General features: G+C 43.1%; 1 protein-coding gene across 1 annotated transcript in view; it reads right to left on the reverse strand.

Annotated features, from left to right (window-relative positions):
• The window catches only part of DPY19L1 (dpy-19 like 1), a 95,363-nt gene extending 79,721 nt beyond the window's left edge, over positions 1-15,642 (reverse strand). Inside the window, exon 1 of the mRNA XM_018047137.1 lies at positions 15,239-15,642. Coding sequence (XP_017902626.1) covers positions 15,239-15,536 — 298 coding nt within the window. The 5' untranslated portion in view covers positions 15,537-15,642. The remainder of the gene's footprint in view (positions 1-15,238) is intronic.

Raw genomic sequence — 15,694 nt, forward strand, 5'->3', positions numbered from 1 at the left:
AGTTTTACTGGAAGCACACAAATTACCAATACTCTGAAACTAAACTGGCCACTCCTTCCACTTTCTGATTAAAGAAATTCCGTACCAGATTATATGTCAATTTTCAGCCTTACAGGATTTGAGCTCCTTCTTCATTGAAAATTATTATTCTCCAGTTATTAGAATCTTGTTTAAACAAAATAGAACGTAATTCCCTGAGGGGAAAAAACAATGTTTTACTGAATTCTACCATAGTAGTACTTAGCAAGAAGCTGAAAACAAAGTCCGACTCAAATGCTGAATTAATGCATATAAGGGGGAAAATTAAATAATCGTAAATCATGTCCACATAATAAACCAAAGTTGAATATACTTTGATAGTTAGCTATACACACACACACACACACACACACACACACACACACAGTGTGCATGTAATTGTTTTGTTTTCAAAAATAGAGTCCCCGTGATCAGTGCAAATCAGACCCTTTGCCCAGGTGCAGCCTGCTGCCTAAGCCTCCAGGTTCTCAGTCCTGAACCCCAGCACAGTGGAGTTCCAGAGGCCCGCCCCAGCTCTGCTCCCACTGACACGCCTCTGTCCAGCCACAGCTCAGAAAGTGCGGAGGGGGTGGCCCTTGTTGCTCCCCACCGCATCCATGGCCTGAATCGTTTCACTGCTGTGACGAGGGCAGAAGGAACAGAGAAAGAAACAGGACAGGAGGTTATTCCATGCTGTTTTGCTCAGTCTTCAAGGGCTCCTGAATCCCATCCCCTCTCCAACCAGCAGATCCCCCAGATCTCTTCCCAACTCTCGCAGTCTCTCCCTTTCTCCAGGCTGCCTTGCACTAGCAGGTGGCTCAGAAGTCCTGGTCTCTTCCGCAGACCCTCCCTCCCACCCAGCCAGCTGGGATTCCTCGGAAGTGGAGCTCCGCGACCTGCTTTCCTAAGGTTCCTCAGCCGCGTCTTCTGCATGCTAAAGCTGGACACCCACCGTCCTTTCTCTCTTCCTCCTCCTCAAGGTAAAAGCAGGAACTGCAAAGCTAGGGTGCTGTGGCTCCCTTCACCCCTCTGTGACAACGTGCTGGCCACAGAAAGTGAACGTGAAAGTGAAGTCGCTCAGTCGTGTCCGACTCTTTGCGACCCCGTGGACTGTAGCCCACCAGGCTCCTACTTCCATGGGATTCTCCAGGCAAGAATACTGGAGTGGGGTGCCATTTCCTTCTCCAGGGGATCTTCCCTACCCAGGGATCGAACCCAGGTCTCTCCCAGACGCTTTAACCTCTGAGCCAGCCACAACTGCAGCTGCCCACCCACCCTACACTGAATCCCTTTGGACTTCATAACTAGGACTTGCCTTAATTCTCAGAATACTTTCACAAGCTCTCTTGAGTCTCACAGCAATCTTGTATTCATTCTCATTTTACAGATGAAAAACTGGGCATCTGAAAAGGTATTTCCCCCAAAGCAAGAACCTGGACACAGCCTCCCTCCTGAGCCTCAGTTTCTCTCCACAGTGACAGAGCTGCCTCCCTTTCGATCTTCATGCACTTGATGACTCCATCTTGTAACAATATTTATATGGAAAAATACACTCTAAGTCCAAAATGACTTGCAAAATTTAAAAATACAACTTATTCCTAAATTGAGGCTAATCCGTACTTAAAACATTCTGCAGTTTTGGCCTCCCTAATGCCCAAGTGACAAAATGACATAAAAGGAAGTTAAGAACTCTTCTTAAATCCATTGGACAGGATTTTCAAATTAATCCTGACAAGTTCCATATTAAACCTCTTCCTAATAGTAATAACAGTTGTTTTCAAGGGACCATGCAGAGTTTAAAAGTTTCTTTTCAGAAGCTGAAGTCACTAGGAAGTAGTCTACCTGTTTCACACCAACAGTCTTTCCTAGAGAAGGAAGTCGATTTCTAAACATACAGAGTTAAGCATCTCCTCCCCATGTCTGAAGTCCCATTGGCTTTTCCATGGCTCATACCATGGAGCCCACATTCTGTGTCCCACCACACACCCTTCACATAGGCTACACAGGGCAACGATCCTCTGAAATACCTAGCATTTTAATGATGCTTCCTGATAGCTTCCCTGATAGCTCAGTTGGTAAAGAATCAGCCTGCAATGCAAGAGACTCTGGTTTGATTCCTGGTTTGGGAAGATCCCCTGGAGAAGGGAAAGGCTACCCACTCCAGTATTCTGTCCTGGAGAATTCTATGGACTACTGTCTACGCGGTTGCAAAGAGTCGGACATGACTGAGCGACTTTCACTTTAATTATGCAATATGCCTGAAAACTCTTAATTCGTCCTTCAAAGTTAAAGGCATTCAAAAGTGGTATTTAGAGAAGCCTGTCCTGCCAATAGGTATTAAACCTTGCTTGTTGTATTGCTGTTGTTTAGTCGCTAAGTTGTGTCTGACTCTTTGCGACCCCACAGATTGCCCACCAGGCTCCTCTATCCATGGGATCTCCCAGGCAAGGATACTGAAGTGGGTTGCCATGTTCTCCTCCAGAAGATCTTTTCGACCCAGGGATCGAACCTGTGTCACCTGCATTGGCAGCCAGATTCCTTGCCGCTGAGACACCAGGAAAATTCATTACACCTTGTTAGGGAAGTTAAAATGGAGGAAATCTTGTTCAGGCTTCAGAAGCAGGACAGCAGGCCTCTGATCCGCTTCTAACCTGCTGGACACTGCCTGGAATCCATGCCTGCCTGCAAGCACAGCAAGTCTGGAAGCACTTTAGGTAAGAAAGGGAGTAGGTCTTAGAATTTTCTTGAGCCCCTGATTGTCTGGCCAACCCCCTTTTCCCTGCTCCGTCTCTAAGATGTCTTGTGACTCACAAGATGAAACAAACGGCATTGTAAAAGAGCTGCTTTTTTGTATGCAAACTAATGATGGTATCAGTTTGTGAGTCAGAATTATAGTGGGATCCCTCAAAGCTGCAATTCAAAGTCTCACCTGCAGTCTGGTCACTGCCTGGGACCTTTGCTCAGCTGGGACTCCAGACTGCTCTCATTCAGGACTCGCCAGCGCTGTCAAGTCTGGATGTTGGTGATGTATTGTTGTTACACATGTATGTTTCACATATATGATAGTGAAGGACAGGGAAGTCTGGTGTGCTGCATTTCATGGGGTCTCAAAGAATCAGGCACAACAGCAACTAAACAACAATGCTATTACTTCTCTCCATTGTTTCTAATTTTTTTTCTTTTAATGAGTGAATGAGTGTATATTTAAATTAAGTCAAATAATCTATATAAGGTTGAAATTGTTTATGTGTTTGTAAGGCACTCTTTCATTAATGAATCCTTCAAACCTAAAGCGGAAGTAAAAACTTTCCACCAAAGTTACCTTTATCACAGTTCCCTATGCTAGAGTACTTGAGACTAAAATATAAGCCAGCATCTGCGCCTTTAAAGATAAAATCTTCGACAGATAAGATTTAGGTACATAAAATAACAAGAGAACATCCGCACCCAAGCAAATAGCACAAAGTCTATGAACTGTAAGAAATCTGAGATGGCAGATCAATAATGGCCACTCAGAGCAAGGTTTATTAAAGTGGGATTGGGTGGGCAGAAGTGAGGGGGAGAGGTTGGATTCAGGACACGATTACAACTTAGGTGAGGATTTATGTTGAGTAGCCAAGACAGCTACAATAAAGCTGGATGTGGACTCTGATCCAACACAGCAAAAGAATTCCCATCACTGATATTGATGATACAGAATACACATGATACTCACAATAATGAGGTATCAACTGAAGGCTCACTCACTATATATACGGTGTGTCTGGCTCTCAGAGCGTCATAGCTACTCAACCAGTGGTACCAAGAATGGGAGCCAGCAGAGCACCCCCTGGGTGAGACCATTTACTCTCACACTCATGCCACACAAACATTATCATTTTTTACTGTGCGCCACGATGTACAAAAACAGGTTCAGAAGCACTTTCAGTCAGTAAAGAAACAGAACCAGATTCAGAAAGAACGTCATAAAGCAGCAACATAGAGCAAAAGTGATCTAGAATCATCATTGAATTAGAATCATCAGTGTTGCTAAATAAAACTAGAGATGTCTGAGTATTAATCCAGGGCTTCTAAATCTGAAACTCCAGGTTTATTTTAATACTTGAATGATTCTAATATACAATCAAGGTTAATTATCATTGTACAGAAGCGGCTGGAGCAAAATATTCATACTTGTTCACAAAATGTAAGCATTGGCTGCTTTGTATTCCTCATGTTTTCTAGCAATAATTAGGTCACCTGGGAGCTTATCAGAAATTCAGGCTCTCAGGTCCCATTCCAGATCCCCAGACACCTGAGCTGATTTATAAACACTTCTAAGGGCAATATCTCAACACTGAGAGCACACTGAATCATCGCAGAGCTTTGGACATTGCTAGATCCGGTACTGGGGATGATTCTAACATGCAACCATGGATGAAAACACTGATGGCGGTGGAGCGTGTTAAGACTGCATTCCTGAGCCCCCACTCTCAGAGATCCTGATGCAACAGATCTCACTTGGGGCTTGGAAAGCTACATTTTTAACAATCGTTATTATGAAAAGGGAAACATAAATTCAAAAGGTATTCTGGAGGAAAAACTGTCAAAATCCTGACAGCTGAGAATTAAGAAAGGAAAAGAATTAAAATTAAGAATCAGATTATTTTTTACATTCTTAAGAAGAAATATTCCTTGGATTTCATATGTCTTATTTAGCCTCAGTCTCATTTTCATCAAATGTGAAATGAGGGTTTTTACTTGGTTATCTCTACTCCTAGCATTTAATAACTCTGCATAGTTACAACTGGGGACTTCCCTGGTGGCACAGTGGTAAAGAACCTGCCTTCCAATGCAGGAGACACAGGTTCAATCCTAGGTTGGGAAAATCCACTGAACAAGGAAATGTCAACCCGCTCCAATATTCTTGCCTGGGAAATCCCATGGACAGAGGAGCCTGGTGGGCTAGAGTCCATGGGGTCGCAAAGAGTCGGACAAAACTTAGCGACTAAACAACAACAATAGCTACAACTATTAACACTAATAAGGACTTCAGATTCTCCAAAGGGCCTCCATGATTATTTTCTGTTTTCCTTTTGGATATTTCTGCTCCCCAAACTAAAAGCCTTGGCAGGTTTGACCCTTTTAATTTGTTTTCTTGTTTCAGTACGCAAAAAATGCACTCAATTGATTAATACGACATTGACTCTCAAAGTGAGAAGCAGGATTATTTTAAAATTCAGTCATGACTGGAAGAAAACTATATAGCTCCTAGATAAGATCAAGAATTCACAGTGGTCTATGTAATTATACTTGTAAGGCTGACTACAGTTAATTTGAATCTCCTCCATATATTTGACACTGAGCAAAATAGTATCTTACAACAGTTAGGGGAAAATTCAGAAATTTCAATTATCATGAATAAACCTAACTATTTATCAGTTGCAGTTCACTGAGCACTTTTAAAGATTAAGCAAAAAGACCCAGAATTCCTTCTGAGGCAAAAAATGGCTCTTATTTTCCCATGAGGCCCAAGGTCACATGACTGGGATAAACCAAGGCTTCCAGGAAAGCCTGGGTTTCATGCCTCTGGTTTCCTTCTCGTTGGAAGCTCAAGCACAAAAAAATGCCAATAAGCACATTTAACCAAAAGGATGTACTGGCATAAAGGAGAAAACTCCTGAGAAATAATTTAAAAATCAAGGACAAAGGTTTACTTTGAGGTGAATGAAAACAGAACATGGAATGTAAATACCACCAGCCCCAAAGAGTATAAAAATTAGACTTCTAAACAGAGAATTATACAATGTAAATTTTCACACTTTAAAAATATTTATGTATACACATACATTAAAGTGTGTTGCTCGCTCAGTTGTGTTTGACTCTTTGTGACCCCATGGAGCCCACCAGGCTCCACTGTCCATGGGATTCTCCAGGCAAGAATACTGGAGTGGGTAACCATTCCCTTCTCTGGGGGATCTTCCCAACCCAGTGATTGAACCTGGGGTCTCCAGCACTGCAAGCAGATTCTTTACTGTCTGAGCCACCAGGGAAGAAGCCAAATATTAAAAATATTTATGTATATACATATATTAAAGCAGGCAATACTTAATACAACTACCTAATACATGTGTTTTTAAAGCAATAAATTCTAGCTTCCTTTTAAAATCATATCTTCACCTAATGGACAAAAATATTTCAGAAATTAAAGAGTAATATACATTAGCAATTTTAATAAAGTAACTTTCTCTTGACTGAAAAAAAATGCATTTCAGTTTTTAAAGAACAAGTAGAAGGATAAAATATACACCTGAAATAATATGCTAGGCTCACTAAATGCTTCTGAGCAATCAGTGAAACTGTAAAGCTTCAGTAAATCTAACAACAAAAAAAAATGCAGAAGCTGCATCTCTTCCCTAGAGAAAAAAAAAAAAAAAAGATCCATATATACACAGTACACCCCCAGGCCCATCATATGAAGCAAGAGATTTTAACAAGTTCATTAATCAATAAGCCATTTAAGTTTTAAGGTTATAGCTATGGATTCTCAAGGCTAAGTATTCTCTCCAAATTTCAAACTGCTCTTGGGTAGCATGTTTTGCTTATCTGTTAAACGATTAAGAAAACTATGACACTGATTTTTAATATTTTGCTCTGCTTTATTTAATGACAATCCCAACCAACCAATCAAAAACAATTCAAAATTTAGTAGTTTCCAAAAAAAAAAAAAATTAGTTATGTGAAGATAAAATGGAGGCTGACAGGTTGACCATAAGGATTTAACAAACAGAGCAATTCCCTAAGTGAGCATAAGCCACCAAAGTAGAACTCTTGCTAAAAACGTTATTACATCTTGGAACATATAATTAGGTGTTGGGACTACTAAATATGTTCCCATTACAGTATCTTTGACAGTTGCCTTAGATTGTAGATCTGAAACTACAATTTGACAGATGTATCAAACAAGTCAAGATAACTGTTGTTTAGTTGCTAAGTCACATCTAACTCTTTGTGACCTCATGGACTGTAGCCCACAAGATGACTCTGTCCGTGGGATTTCCCAGCCAAGAATACAGGAATGGATTGCCATCTCCTTGTCCAGGGGATCTTCCTGACCCAGGAATCGAAGCTGAGACTCCTGCTTGGCAGGCAGATTTTTTACTACTGAGCCACCCGGGAAGCCCCAAGAAGCCAAGATACCTTAACTTTAATCTCCGACCTCCCTCAGTGAATTCACAAGAGATGTCAGGCCATTCACCTCTCTCACTTTAGTTTCCTCACATATAAAACTCCAAGAGTTAATTTTTAAGTTTTGGATTTTCATGAAACTTCCAAGGAGATCAAAGATGAGAGGAGTGAGAAATCAGGTCTTTTGTTAGGGACATTAAAATGGAGGAAGTCTTGCTCAGGCTTCAGGAGACCAGGCCTCTGACCTGCTTCTGACCTCCCTGGACACTGCCCAGATTCCATACCTGCCTGCAAGCACAGTAAGTCAGAAAGCACTTTAGATAAGAAAGGGAGTAACTCTTGGAACTCTTGAGCCCCTGGAGGTCTGGCCAACCCATCACTGTCTAATGAAATCCTATGACTCACAAGGTAAAACAAACAGCATCAGTTCAGTTCAGTTGCTCAGTCATGTCCGAATCTTTGCGACCCCATGAATCACAGCACGCCAGGCCTCCCTGTCCATCACCAGCTCCCAGAGTTCACTCAAACTCATGTCCATTGAGTCCGTGATGCCACCCAGCCATCTCATCGTCTGTCGTCCCCTTTCCTCCTTCCCCCAATCCCTCCCAGCATCAGGGTCTTTTCCAGTGAGTCAACTCTTCGCATGAGGTGGCCAAAGTACTGGAGTTTCAGCTTTTGCATCATTCCTTCCAAAGAAATCCCAGGGTTGATCTCCTTCAGAATGGACTGGTTGGATCCCCTTGCAGTCCAAGGGACTCTCAAGAGTCTTCACCACCACCACAGTTCAAAAGCTCAATTCTTCGGCACTCAGCCTTCTTCACAGTCCAACTCTCACATCCATACATGACTACTGGAAAAACCACAGCCTTGACTAGACGGACCTTAGTCGGCAAAGTAACGTCTCTGCTTTTGAATATGCTATCAAGGTTGGTCATATCTTTTCTTCCAAGAAGTAAGCGTCTTTTAATTTCATGGCTGCAGTCACCATCTGCAGTGATTTGGGAGCCCAAAAAATAAAGTCTGACACTGTTTCCAGTGTTTCCCCATCTATTTCCCATGAAAAGATGGGACCGGATGCCATGATCTTCGTTTTCTGAATGTCGAGTTTTAAGCCAACTTTTTCACTCTCTTTCACTTTCATCAAGAGGCTTTTTAGTTCCTCTTCACTTTCTGCCATAAGGGTGGTGTCATCTGCATATCTGAGGTTATTGATATTTCTCCTGGCAATCTTGATTCCAGCTTGTGTTTCTTCCAGCCCAGTGTTTCTCATGATGTACTCTGCATAGAAGTTAAATAAGCAGGGTGACAATATACAGCCTTGACGTACTCCTTTTCCTATTTGGAACCAGTCTGTTGTTCCATGTCCAGTTCTAACTGTTGCTTCCTGGCCTGCATACAGATTTCTCAAGAGGCAGGTCAGGTGGTCTGGTATGCCCATCTCCTTCAGAATTTTCCACAGTTTATTGTGATCCACACAGTTACAGGCTTTGGCATAGTCAATAAAGCAGAAATAGATGCTTTTCTGGAACTCTCTTGCTTTTTCAATGATCCAGCAGATGTTGGCAATTTGATCTCTGGTTCCTCTATCTTTTCTAAAACCAGCTTGAACATCAGGAAGTTCACGTATTGCTGAAGCCTGGCTTGGAGAATTTTGAGCATTACTTTACTAGTGTGTGAGATGAGTGCAGTTGTGTGGTGGTTTGAGCATTCTTTGGCATTGCCTTTCTTTGGGACTGGAGTGAAAACTGACCTTTTCCAGTCCTGTGGCCACTGCTGAGTTTTCCAAATTTGCTGGTATATTGAGTGCAACACTTTCACAGCATTATCTTTCAGGATTTGAAATAGCTCAACTGGAACTCCATCACCTCCACTAGCTTTGTAGTGATGCTTCCTAAGGGCCACTTGACTTCACATTCCAGGATGTCTGGCTCAAGATGAGTGATCACACCATCGTGATTATCCAGGTTGTGAAGATCTTTTTTGTATAGATCTTCTGTGTATTCTTGCCACCTCTTCTTAATATTTTCTGCTTCTGTTAGGGCCATACCATTTCTGTCCTTTATCGAGCCCATCTTTGCATGAAATGTTCCCTTGGTATCTCTAATTTTCTTGAAGAAATCTGTAGTCCTTCCCATTCTGTTGTTTTCCTCTATTTCTTTGCACTGATCACTGAAGAAGGCTTTCTTATCTCGTCTTGCTATTCTTTGGAACTCTGCATTCAGATGCTTATATCTTTCCTTTTCTCCTTTGCTTTTCGCTTCTCTTCTTTTCACAGCTACTTGTAAGGCCTCCTCAGACAACCATTTTGTCTTTTTGCATTTCTTTTTCTTGGGGATGGTCTTGATCCCTGTCTCCTGTGCAGTGTCACAAACCCCCGTCCATAATTCTTCAGGCACTCTATCAGAGCCAATCCCTTGGATATATTTCTCACTTCCACTGTATAATCATAAGGGATTTGAATTAGGTCATACCTGAGTGGTCTAGTGGTTTTCCCTACTTTCTTCAATTTGAGTCTGAATTTGGTAATAAGGAGTTCATGATCTGAGCCACAGTCAACAAACAAACAGCATGGTAAAAGTTAAACCAGAGCTGCATTTTTCAATGAAATCAGTTTGCAGCCTGAGATTATAAGCAGGATCTCCCAAAGCTGCAATCTGAAGTCTCACTGGTGGAGTGGACACTGCCTGGGACCTTTTCCCAACTGGTACTCCAGATTGCTGTCATTTGGGACTTCCCAGCACTGTTCAAGTCTGGGTGTAGGCTGGCCAAATTTGGTGAAGTATCCGCTGTTACTTCTTTCTATTGTTTCTATTTTTCTTTTAATGATTCTAGATTTAAATTAAGTCAAATAATCTGCTATTAAAAACTTGAAACTGTTTATTTGTGAGTAACGAGTGGTTTCTTTCATTAACAAATCCTTTGAATCTAATATGAAAGTAAAATTTTGGCAAAACGGTCTTATTTAAAAAAAAAAAACAAACTTTTAACATACTAGAAAACAGTAGCACTCTGCTCGTTATGTAAGTACTTTATGATCAGTATGAAAACATGGGGAAAAGAGTCTGAGCTGCGGCATTCGCAGCACAACACAAAGCAGTGGTTACTGTTAGGAAGCAACAGGAAAACACGACGCAGAGCAGTAGCTTACTAGGCAGACTGGAGCTGGTGTGAAAATAAGCATGCATCCTCATTCTTCTCAATTAAAACAATATTCTCAAATTAAAAATCTGTCAAGATGGCAAGTTTTCATAAGTTACTGGCCAAGTGATTTATAAACTTCATTTTAAGATATAGTTGGTGCTACTGTAAACTAGAAGATAAACCCTTGGTCACTGCAATGAATCACTCAGAATTTCTGTGACTGATTTTGGTGACTATGCTATTAGGTTAACATTTGCTGCCATGATTAAAATTATAAAATGCCATCCAAGAATCAACTACATGTAGTGAAAGTACTGAAAAACACACTTGATAATTTGTTACTTTGGAAAGGAAGTCAAATATGAGGAAATATGTCAGGCAAACATGAAGATAAATGAGCTCTTAAATGCACTTACGAGGGGGGTGGGGGAGACAGTAATAATGCTAAGAAAATAAAAATTAGTATTAAAGCAAAAATAAAAGTTACAATAGTTGTAGATTTATGCACTCTAAAAATTAATTCTTCCGGTTTTTAAACTTGTTCCTGCTCAAGGACTGCTTTTTATAGGATTAACCATAATGTTTATAAGTAGTGTTTAAGAGCATGAACTCTGGAGCCATACTGCTTGGGTTCAAGTCTTGATCTTTCCACATTCTAGGAGTGACCTTGGGCAAGTTATTTAACATCTGTGTGCCACACATCCCCCATTTGGTAACATGGGTATGACAATCAGTGCCATGGTAAGGACTGAGTTAGTAGTAAAATGAGTTTGAGATAAGTCAGTTAATCTAAAGTAGCTGGAACTATGCCTGGTACACGGTGAACCGCACATATGCAGAAATGCTATCATCAATTTCCAAGAATTTAGTAACACCCATTTGCTGAAGACTCCCTATTTTAGGTTCCCATTCAGCCCTTTTATGTCCCTCACCTACTTGACATGTGTACTTCAACTTCTCACAAAGGTCTCAAAGGTAACATGTCCAAGATAGAATGAATTCTTGACCTTCTCCCTTAAATCTATCCCCTCACCACATCCCTAGTCTTCACCATCTCCATGAATCTCCAGTTAATACAACAGACATATCAGATGATAAATGGCAGCCCACAATCCATGTTGGGAAAACAATAGAAATTAAAAGAAACCTTGGCAAACTTGGCTGTCTGTGTCCACGTTTAAAAGAACGGAGGGGCAGTTACACTAGTTCCAGGGGACTACTGCCAAATAGGAATGTCAGCTCTGTGATGAGGGACATAGATATGAGATGCTCAGTCATGCCCGACTCTTTTGGACCCCATGGACCACAGTCCACCAGGCTTCTCTGTCCAAGGAAGCCTGTGATGAGGGACAGACTGTTCCTAAAGGGAAGCAGAACATCAGATTTTAAAGCTACTGACGCTTCCTTCCACGTCATCCCACCCGATTCTGATTTGTCTGACCTGTGGCTTAGCTATCAGGATTTTTTTTAAGTTTCCAGGTGACACTAGTATACAGCCAAGATTGAGAACTAGTCTAGTCCAGGCCTCCCATTTTAATATGTGTACAAACTGAGACTCAGAAAAGCTACATGCTTAGCTCAGGCACCAACAAGTTTCAAATGGGTACAGAATCAGCAAATAGTTCTTCCAAGGCTGTTTACAAACAGCATTTTTTGAAAAAGGACAGAACAGAAAATCAGGGTGTACTGTATATTACAGGATGAGTATAGTACATGATCTTTTAACTTTAAATATTGTGTACATACTGATCCTTAGTCTCCATTTCCCTTTTCAAATTCATTCTCCTCCCTTCTCTGCCTTGTTCCCAGCCCCAGGAGGCTGACTCTACACAATGATTCAGCTGGGCCTCTTGCCAAAGGTCAGCCAGTGAGAGGCACCAGTGGGAGATCAGAGGGTGGGCAGGAGTGTCTGGGATCCCTCCTCTTGGATGATCTTGCCCCCACTGCACAGCTTTCCCTGTGAGCTCCGGAGGGAGCCTCCTTTCCATTTCAGGTCCAGAAGTGGTAGCATCTTCCCACTGGTGACAATCCCTGGGTGCTTCAGTGTCCTTTGTGGGTTCCTTAAACCTGCTCATACTTCTGAAAACAGGCCACTTATTAAATCTGTTTCCTGCCAGGACATTGACATACACAAATAGTTTGACAGACAGACACATAAATGTACAGGGTTGGATTTTCACAACTGTGAGCAGGTTTAATGGAACTTATGTTGCTTACTGAAGGTTATATCAAAAAAGTTGGAGAAACACTCATGGTTTTTTTCTACTACACCACTGCCTCCCCTGGCTGATAAAGGGAGCTACTAGGTTGAAATTTCTAAAAATAAACATTTCAAAAACCTTCTTTATGACTGTTACCATTACCATTCTTTATGACTGTAAACAGTGCCTAAAAGAAAGACATGTTAAACAGATTTTTTTTAACAGAGCTTATACTGCTGAACAGTGGAAAGGGCCACTTTGACAAGAAGTGAGTTTCCCACCACTGCTTTGCACATGTGGACGAGATGACAGATAAGGAACACCAAGTCATTCTCTCTTTAAAATGTGTGCTTCTATCAGGGAGAACCAAATGGTTAAAATTTCTTCCAAAACATAAATGAAGCAATTTTTGTCATAGCAAAATACTGTACTAAAAAACCACACCATGTCAGCTCAACTATCACTGATTTGTGGAGGGGAAAGAAGAGTGAAATGAGGCAGCTTTCAAAAATGTCCAAACCCTGCTCCTTTTCATAGGATCTGAAAGTACAGATCCACAGGAAGAACTAAACATCCCAGGTCCAACTATTCTCCAGAACCATCTTTCAACCATCTCTCAGAAACATAAGCTGCCCTATGGCCTCATGTAAACAGCTATCAAGGACAGAAAGTCTCTAGACCTTGGTCTGATCATCCAACCTCCATCCATCTGATGGCTGCACTGCCCAAAGTACATCCAAAACTGTGGGACCTTCACTGTACCTCCTTCTAATACCCAAACTGCCACACTGCTACAGTAATATAAAATTGTACTTAGGTCTGAGCATTACTAGATCTAAATACCCATCCGATATAAGATTCAAAGGAAACGCAATTAGGAGCAAAGGAAATATGTACAAAAATGGCAACAGATATTCTCTGGTTTGTTTCCATAACCTCCCTGAAGGAGTGATACCATTCCATATTTTGCTACAAAGTGGTTAATGTTTACAGCAAGTAGTCCAGAAAAAAAAAAAAAAAAGCAATTTCATCCTGTTGTGCATGTGTGCTAAGTCGCTTCAGTCCTGCCCGACTCTTTGGGACCCTATGAACTGTGGCCCACCAGGTTCCTTTGTCCATGGGATTCTCCAGGCAAGAATACTAGAGTGGGTTGCCATTTCCTCCTCCAGGAGATCTTCCAGATCCAGAGATTGAATCCCACGTCTCCAGCGGCTCCTGCATTGCAGGCAGATTCTTCACCACTGAGCCACCAGGGAAGTCCCCTTTATCCTGTCACCAGATATCAAATCAGTATTATGCCTGTGCTTTTATAATAGCAACTAAAATTTATTAAATGCTTAGATACAAACTGTCTAGCCATGCTGTACCCCAGCTCCTTTGGGTTCTGCTCCTCAAGACATGCCCTGGAGTAAGCAGGGCAGGTGATAATCCCGTGTCATAGAGAAGGCAACACTCACAAAGGAAATAACTTCAAACTTAAACCAAACTTAAACACCTTGAACTGGATCAGGAGCCTCTGTCTCATCCACTGTACCATGCTGCCTCCCCAAGGTGAATTTATCTAACCTGCACACTGACAAGATTTTTCATGCTCACTACTGAAAAAAGAGAAATATACTGAAAATACTGAATTTTTTAAGCTTGAATCTATCACAGAAAAAAAAAGTACCCCAATAGTAATATCAACCTACCTGCACCCATTAAAATGTGTGTGATGACTGTGGCTTTTTATAATTGAGTGGCTTCTAGTAATGCCTGTGATCTCAGGGGAGGCTGATATGCTATATTTTATTCCCTGATCTATACTGAACTCCAAATTCTTTGATATCACTAAGGGAATTAGAAAGGACAAAGAGTTAAATAATTCAGTAGCCGAAGTCCATTAATGACATTATATAGGAAAGGCAGAGTTACATCTTTTTACTAGCTGACTTAGAAAAATCAGGCCTATCATTCAAACTGCTATAACTTGCCTTATCAGAATGTCAATCAGGAAACAAAGGAAATCTTAAGTCGTTCCACAACACGTGAATGTTTCAACTTTATTTTCTTCAGCATATCATTACACATTATCCGTTTGGTCAACGCAGTGGATGGAGAGGAGAGCCCTCCATACCAATCATTGCTAGGTCAGCAGGGTCCCAGCTTGGGCGCCCCAAACACAACGCGACCTGAAAAGTACTTGCGGAGGGGAATCACAAAGTGCCATCGGCGGTGTTTGCAGTCAAGACGAAAAAGGCACGCTAAAATTTAATGATAAGTTTAGCAACTTTCTAGAACAGCGGACGAGCTTTTGCTTTGAGCTCAGCAGAATCGCTTCCAACCCAAAGCAAACCATCCTCCCGGACAGGGGCCGAGATAACGGGAAGGCGGCCGGTCCGCGCCAATCAACAGCGCCTGAGTCTGGTTAGCGCAGACCTGCCAGTTCGCAGCCAGGCCGGGCAGCTGTTGATCTCGGGGCCATTTTTTTTTTTTAAAGCAGAGACAGAGAGCAAGTAGGAAGGGAGCGAGGAAGGCTGAGCCTGAGGGAGGGGGAGTGAAAGAAGAGGTAAGGACGTCCCAGGAAAAGTCGAAGAGGGTTGCAAACTGGCGGGGACCGACCGGCGGAGCTCGGCGGCGCGGAAGCTGGAGGAGAGCGGAGAGAAAGGGTAGAGGGGGCCCGCGCCTCAAAGTTGCGCGTCCCGGCGGCGCCCGCGCGCTGGGCTGCTCACCTAGCAGGAGCGTGGTCCAGGTTCGGCCGCGCCCCGAGCGCCGCAGGCCCAGCGCCCCGCGCAGCCCGGCCGCCAAGCGCCCCCCGAGGCCGCCCCCGGCGGGTGGCGCGGCGGACTCGGCTCTGGGCCCCTTCCTGCCCGCGGCGCCCTTGCGCCGAGGGGACGGGGGCGCGCGCTCGGGCCCGGGCTCCCCGGCGCCGACATCTGGCGACCCCCTCAGCGGTGACTGCGAGGCGCGGGGCGGCTGGGGCGGCTTAGGGGCCGCCTCCCGGTGCTTGTTCCGCGCCTGCAGGACCATCTTGGCATAGTCGCGCCCGCTCGCTGCGCGCGCCCGGACGGCGGCCGGGAAACGCCGGGCTGGCGGGGCGGCCCCGGCGCCTCTCACTCTCCGGCAGGCGGGCGGGCGGAGGGCGGGCCGGTCCCTCCCCGCGAGAGGGGAGGCGGGGAGAGCTGCAA

Source organism: Capra hircus, chromosome 4, assembly GCF_001704415.2.
Source record: "Capra hircus breed San Clemente chromosome 4, ASM170441v1, whole genome shotgun sequence".
NCBI classification, from domain to species: Eukaryota; Metazoa; Chordata; class Mammalia; order Artiodactyla; family Bovidae; genus Capra; species Capra hircus.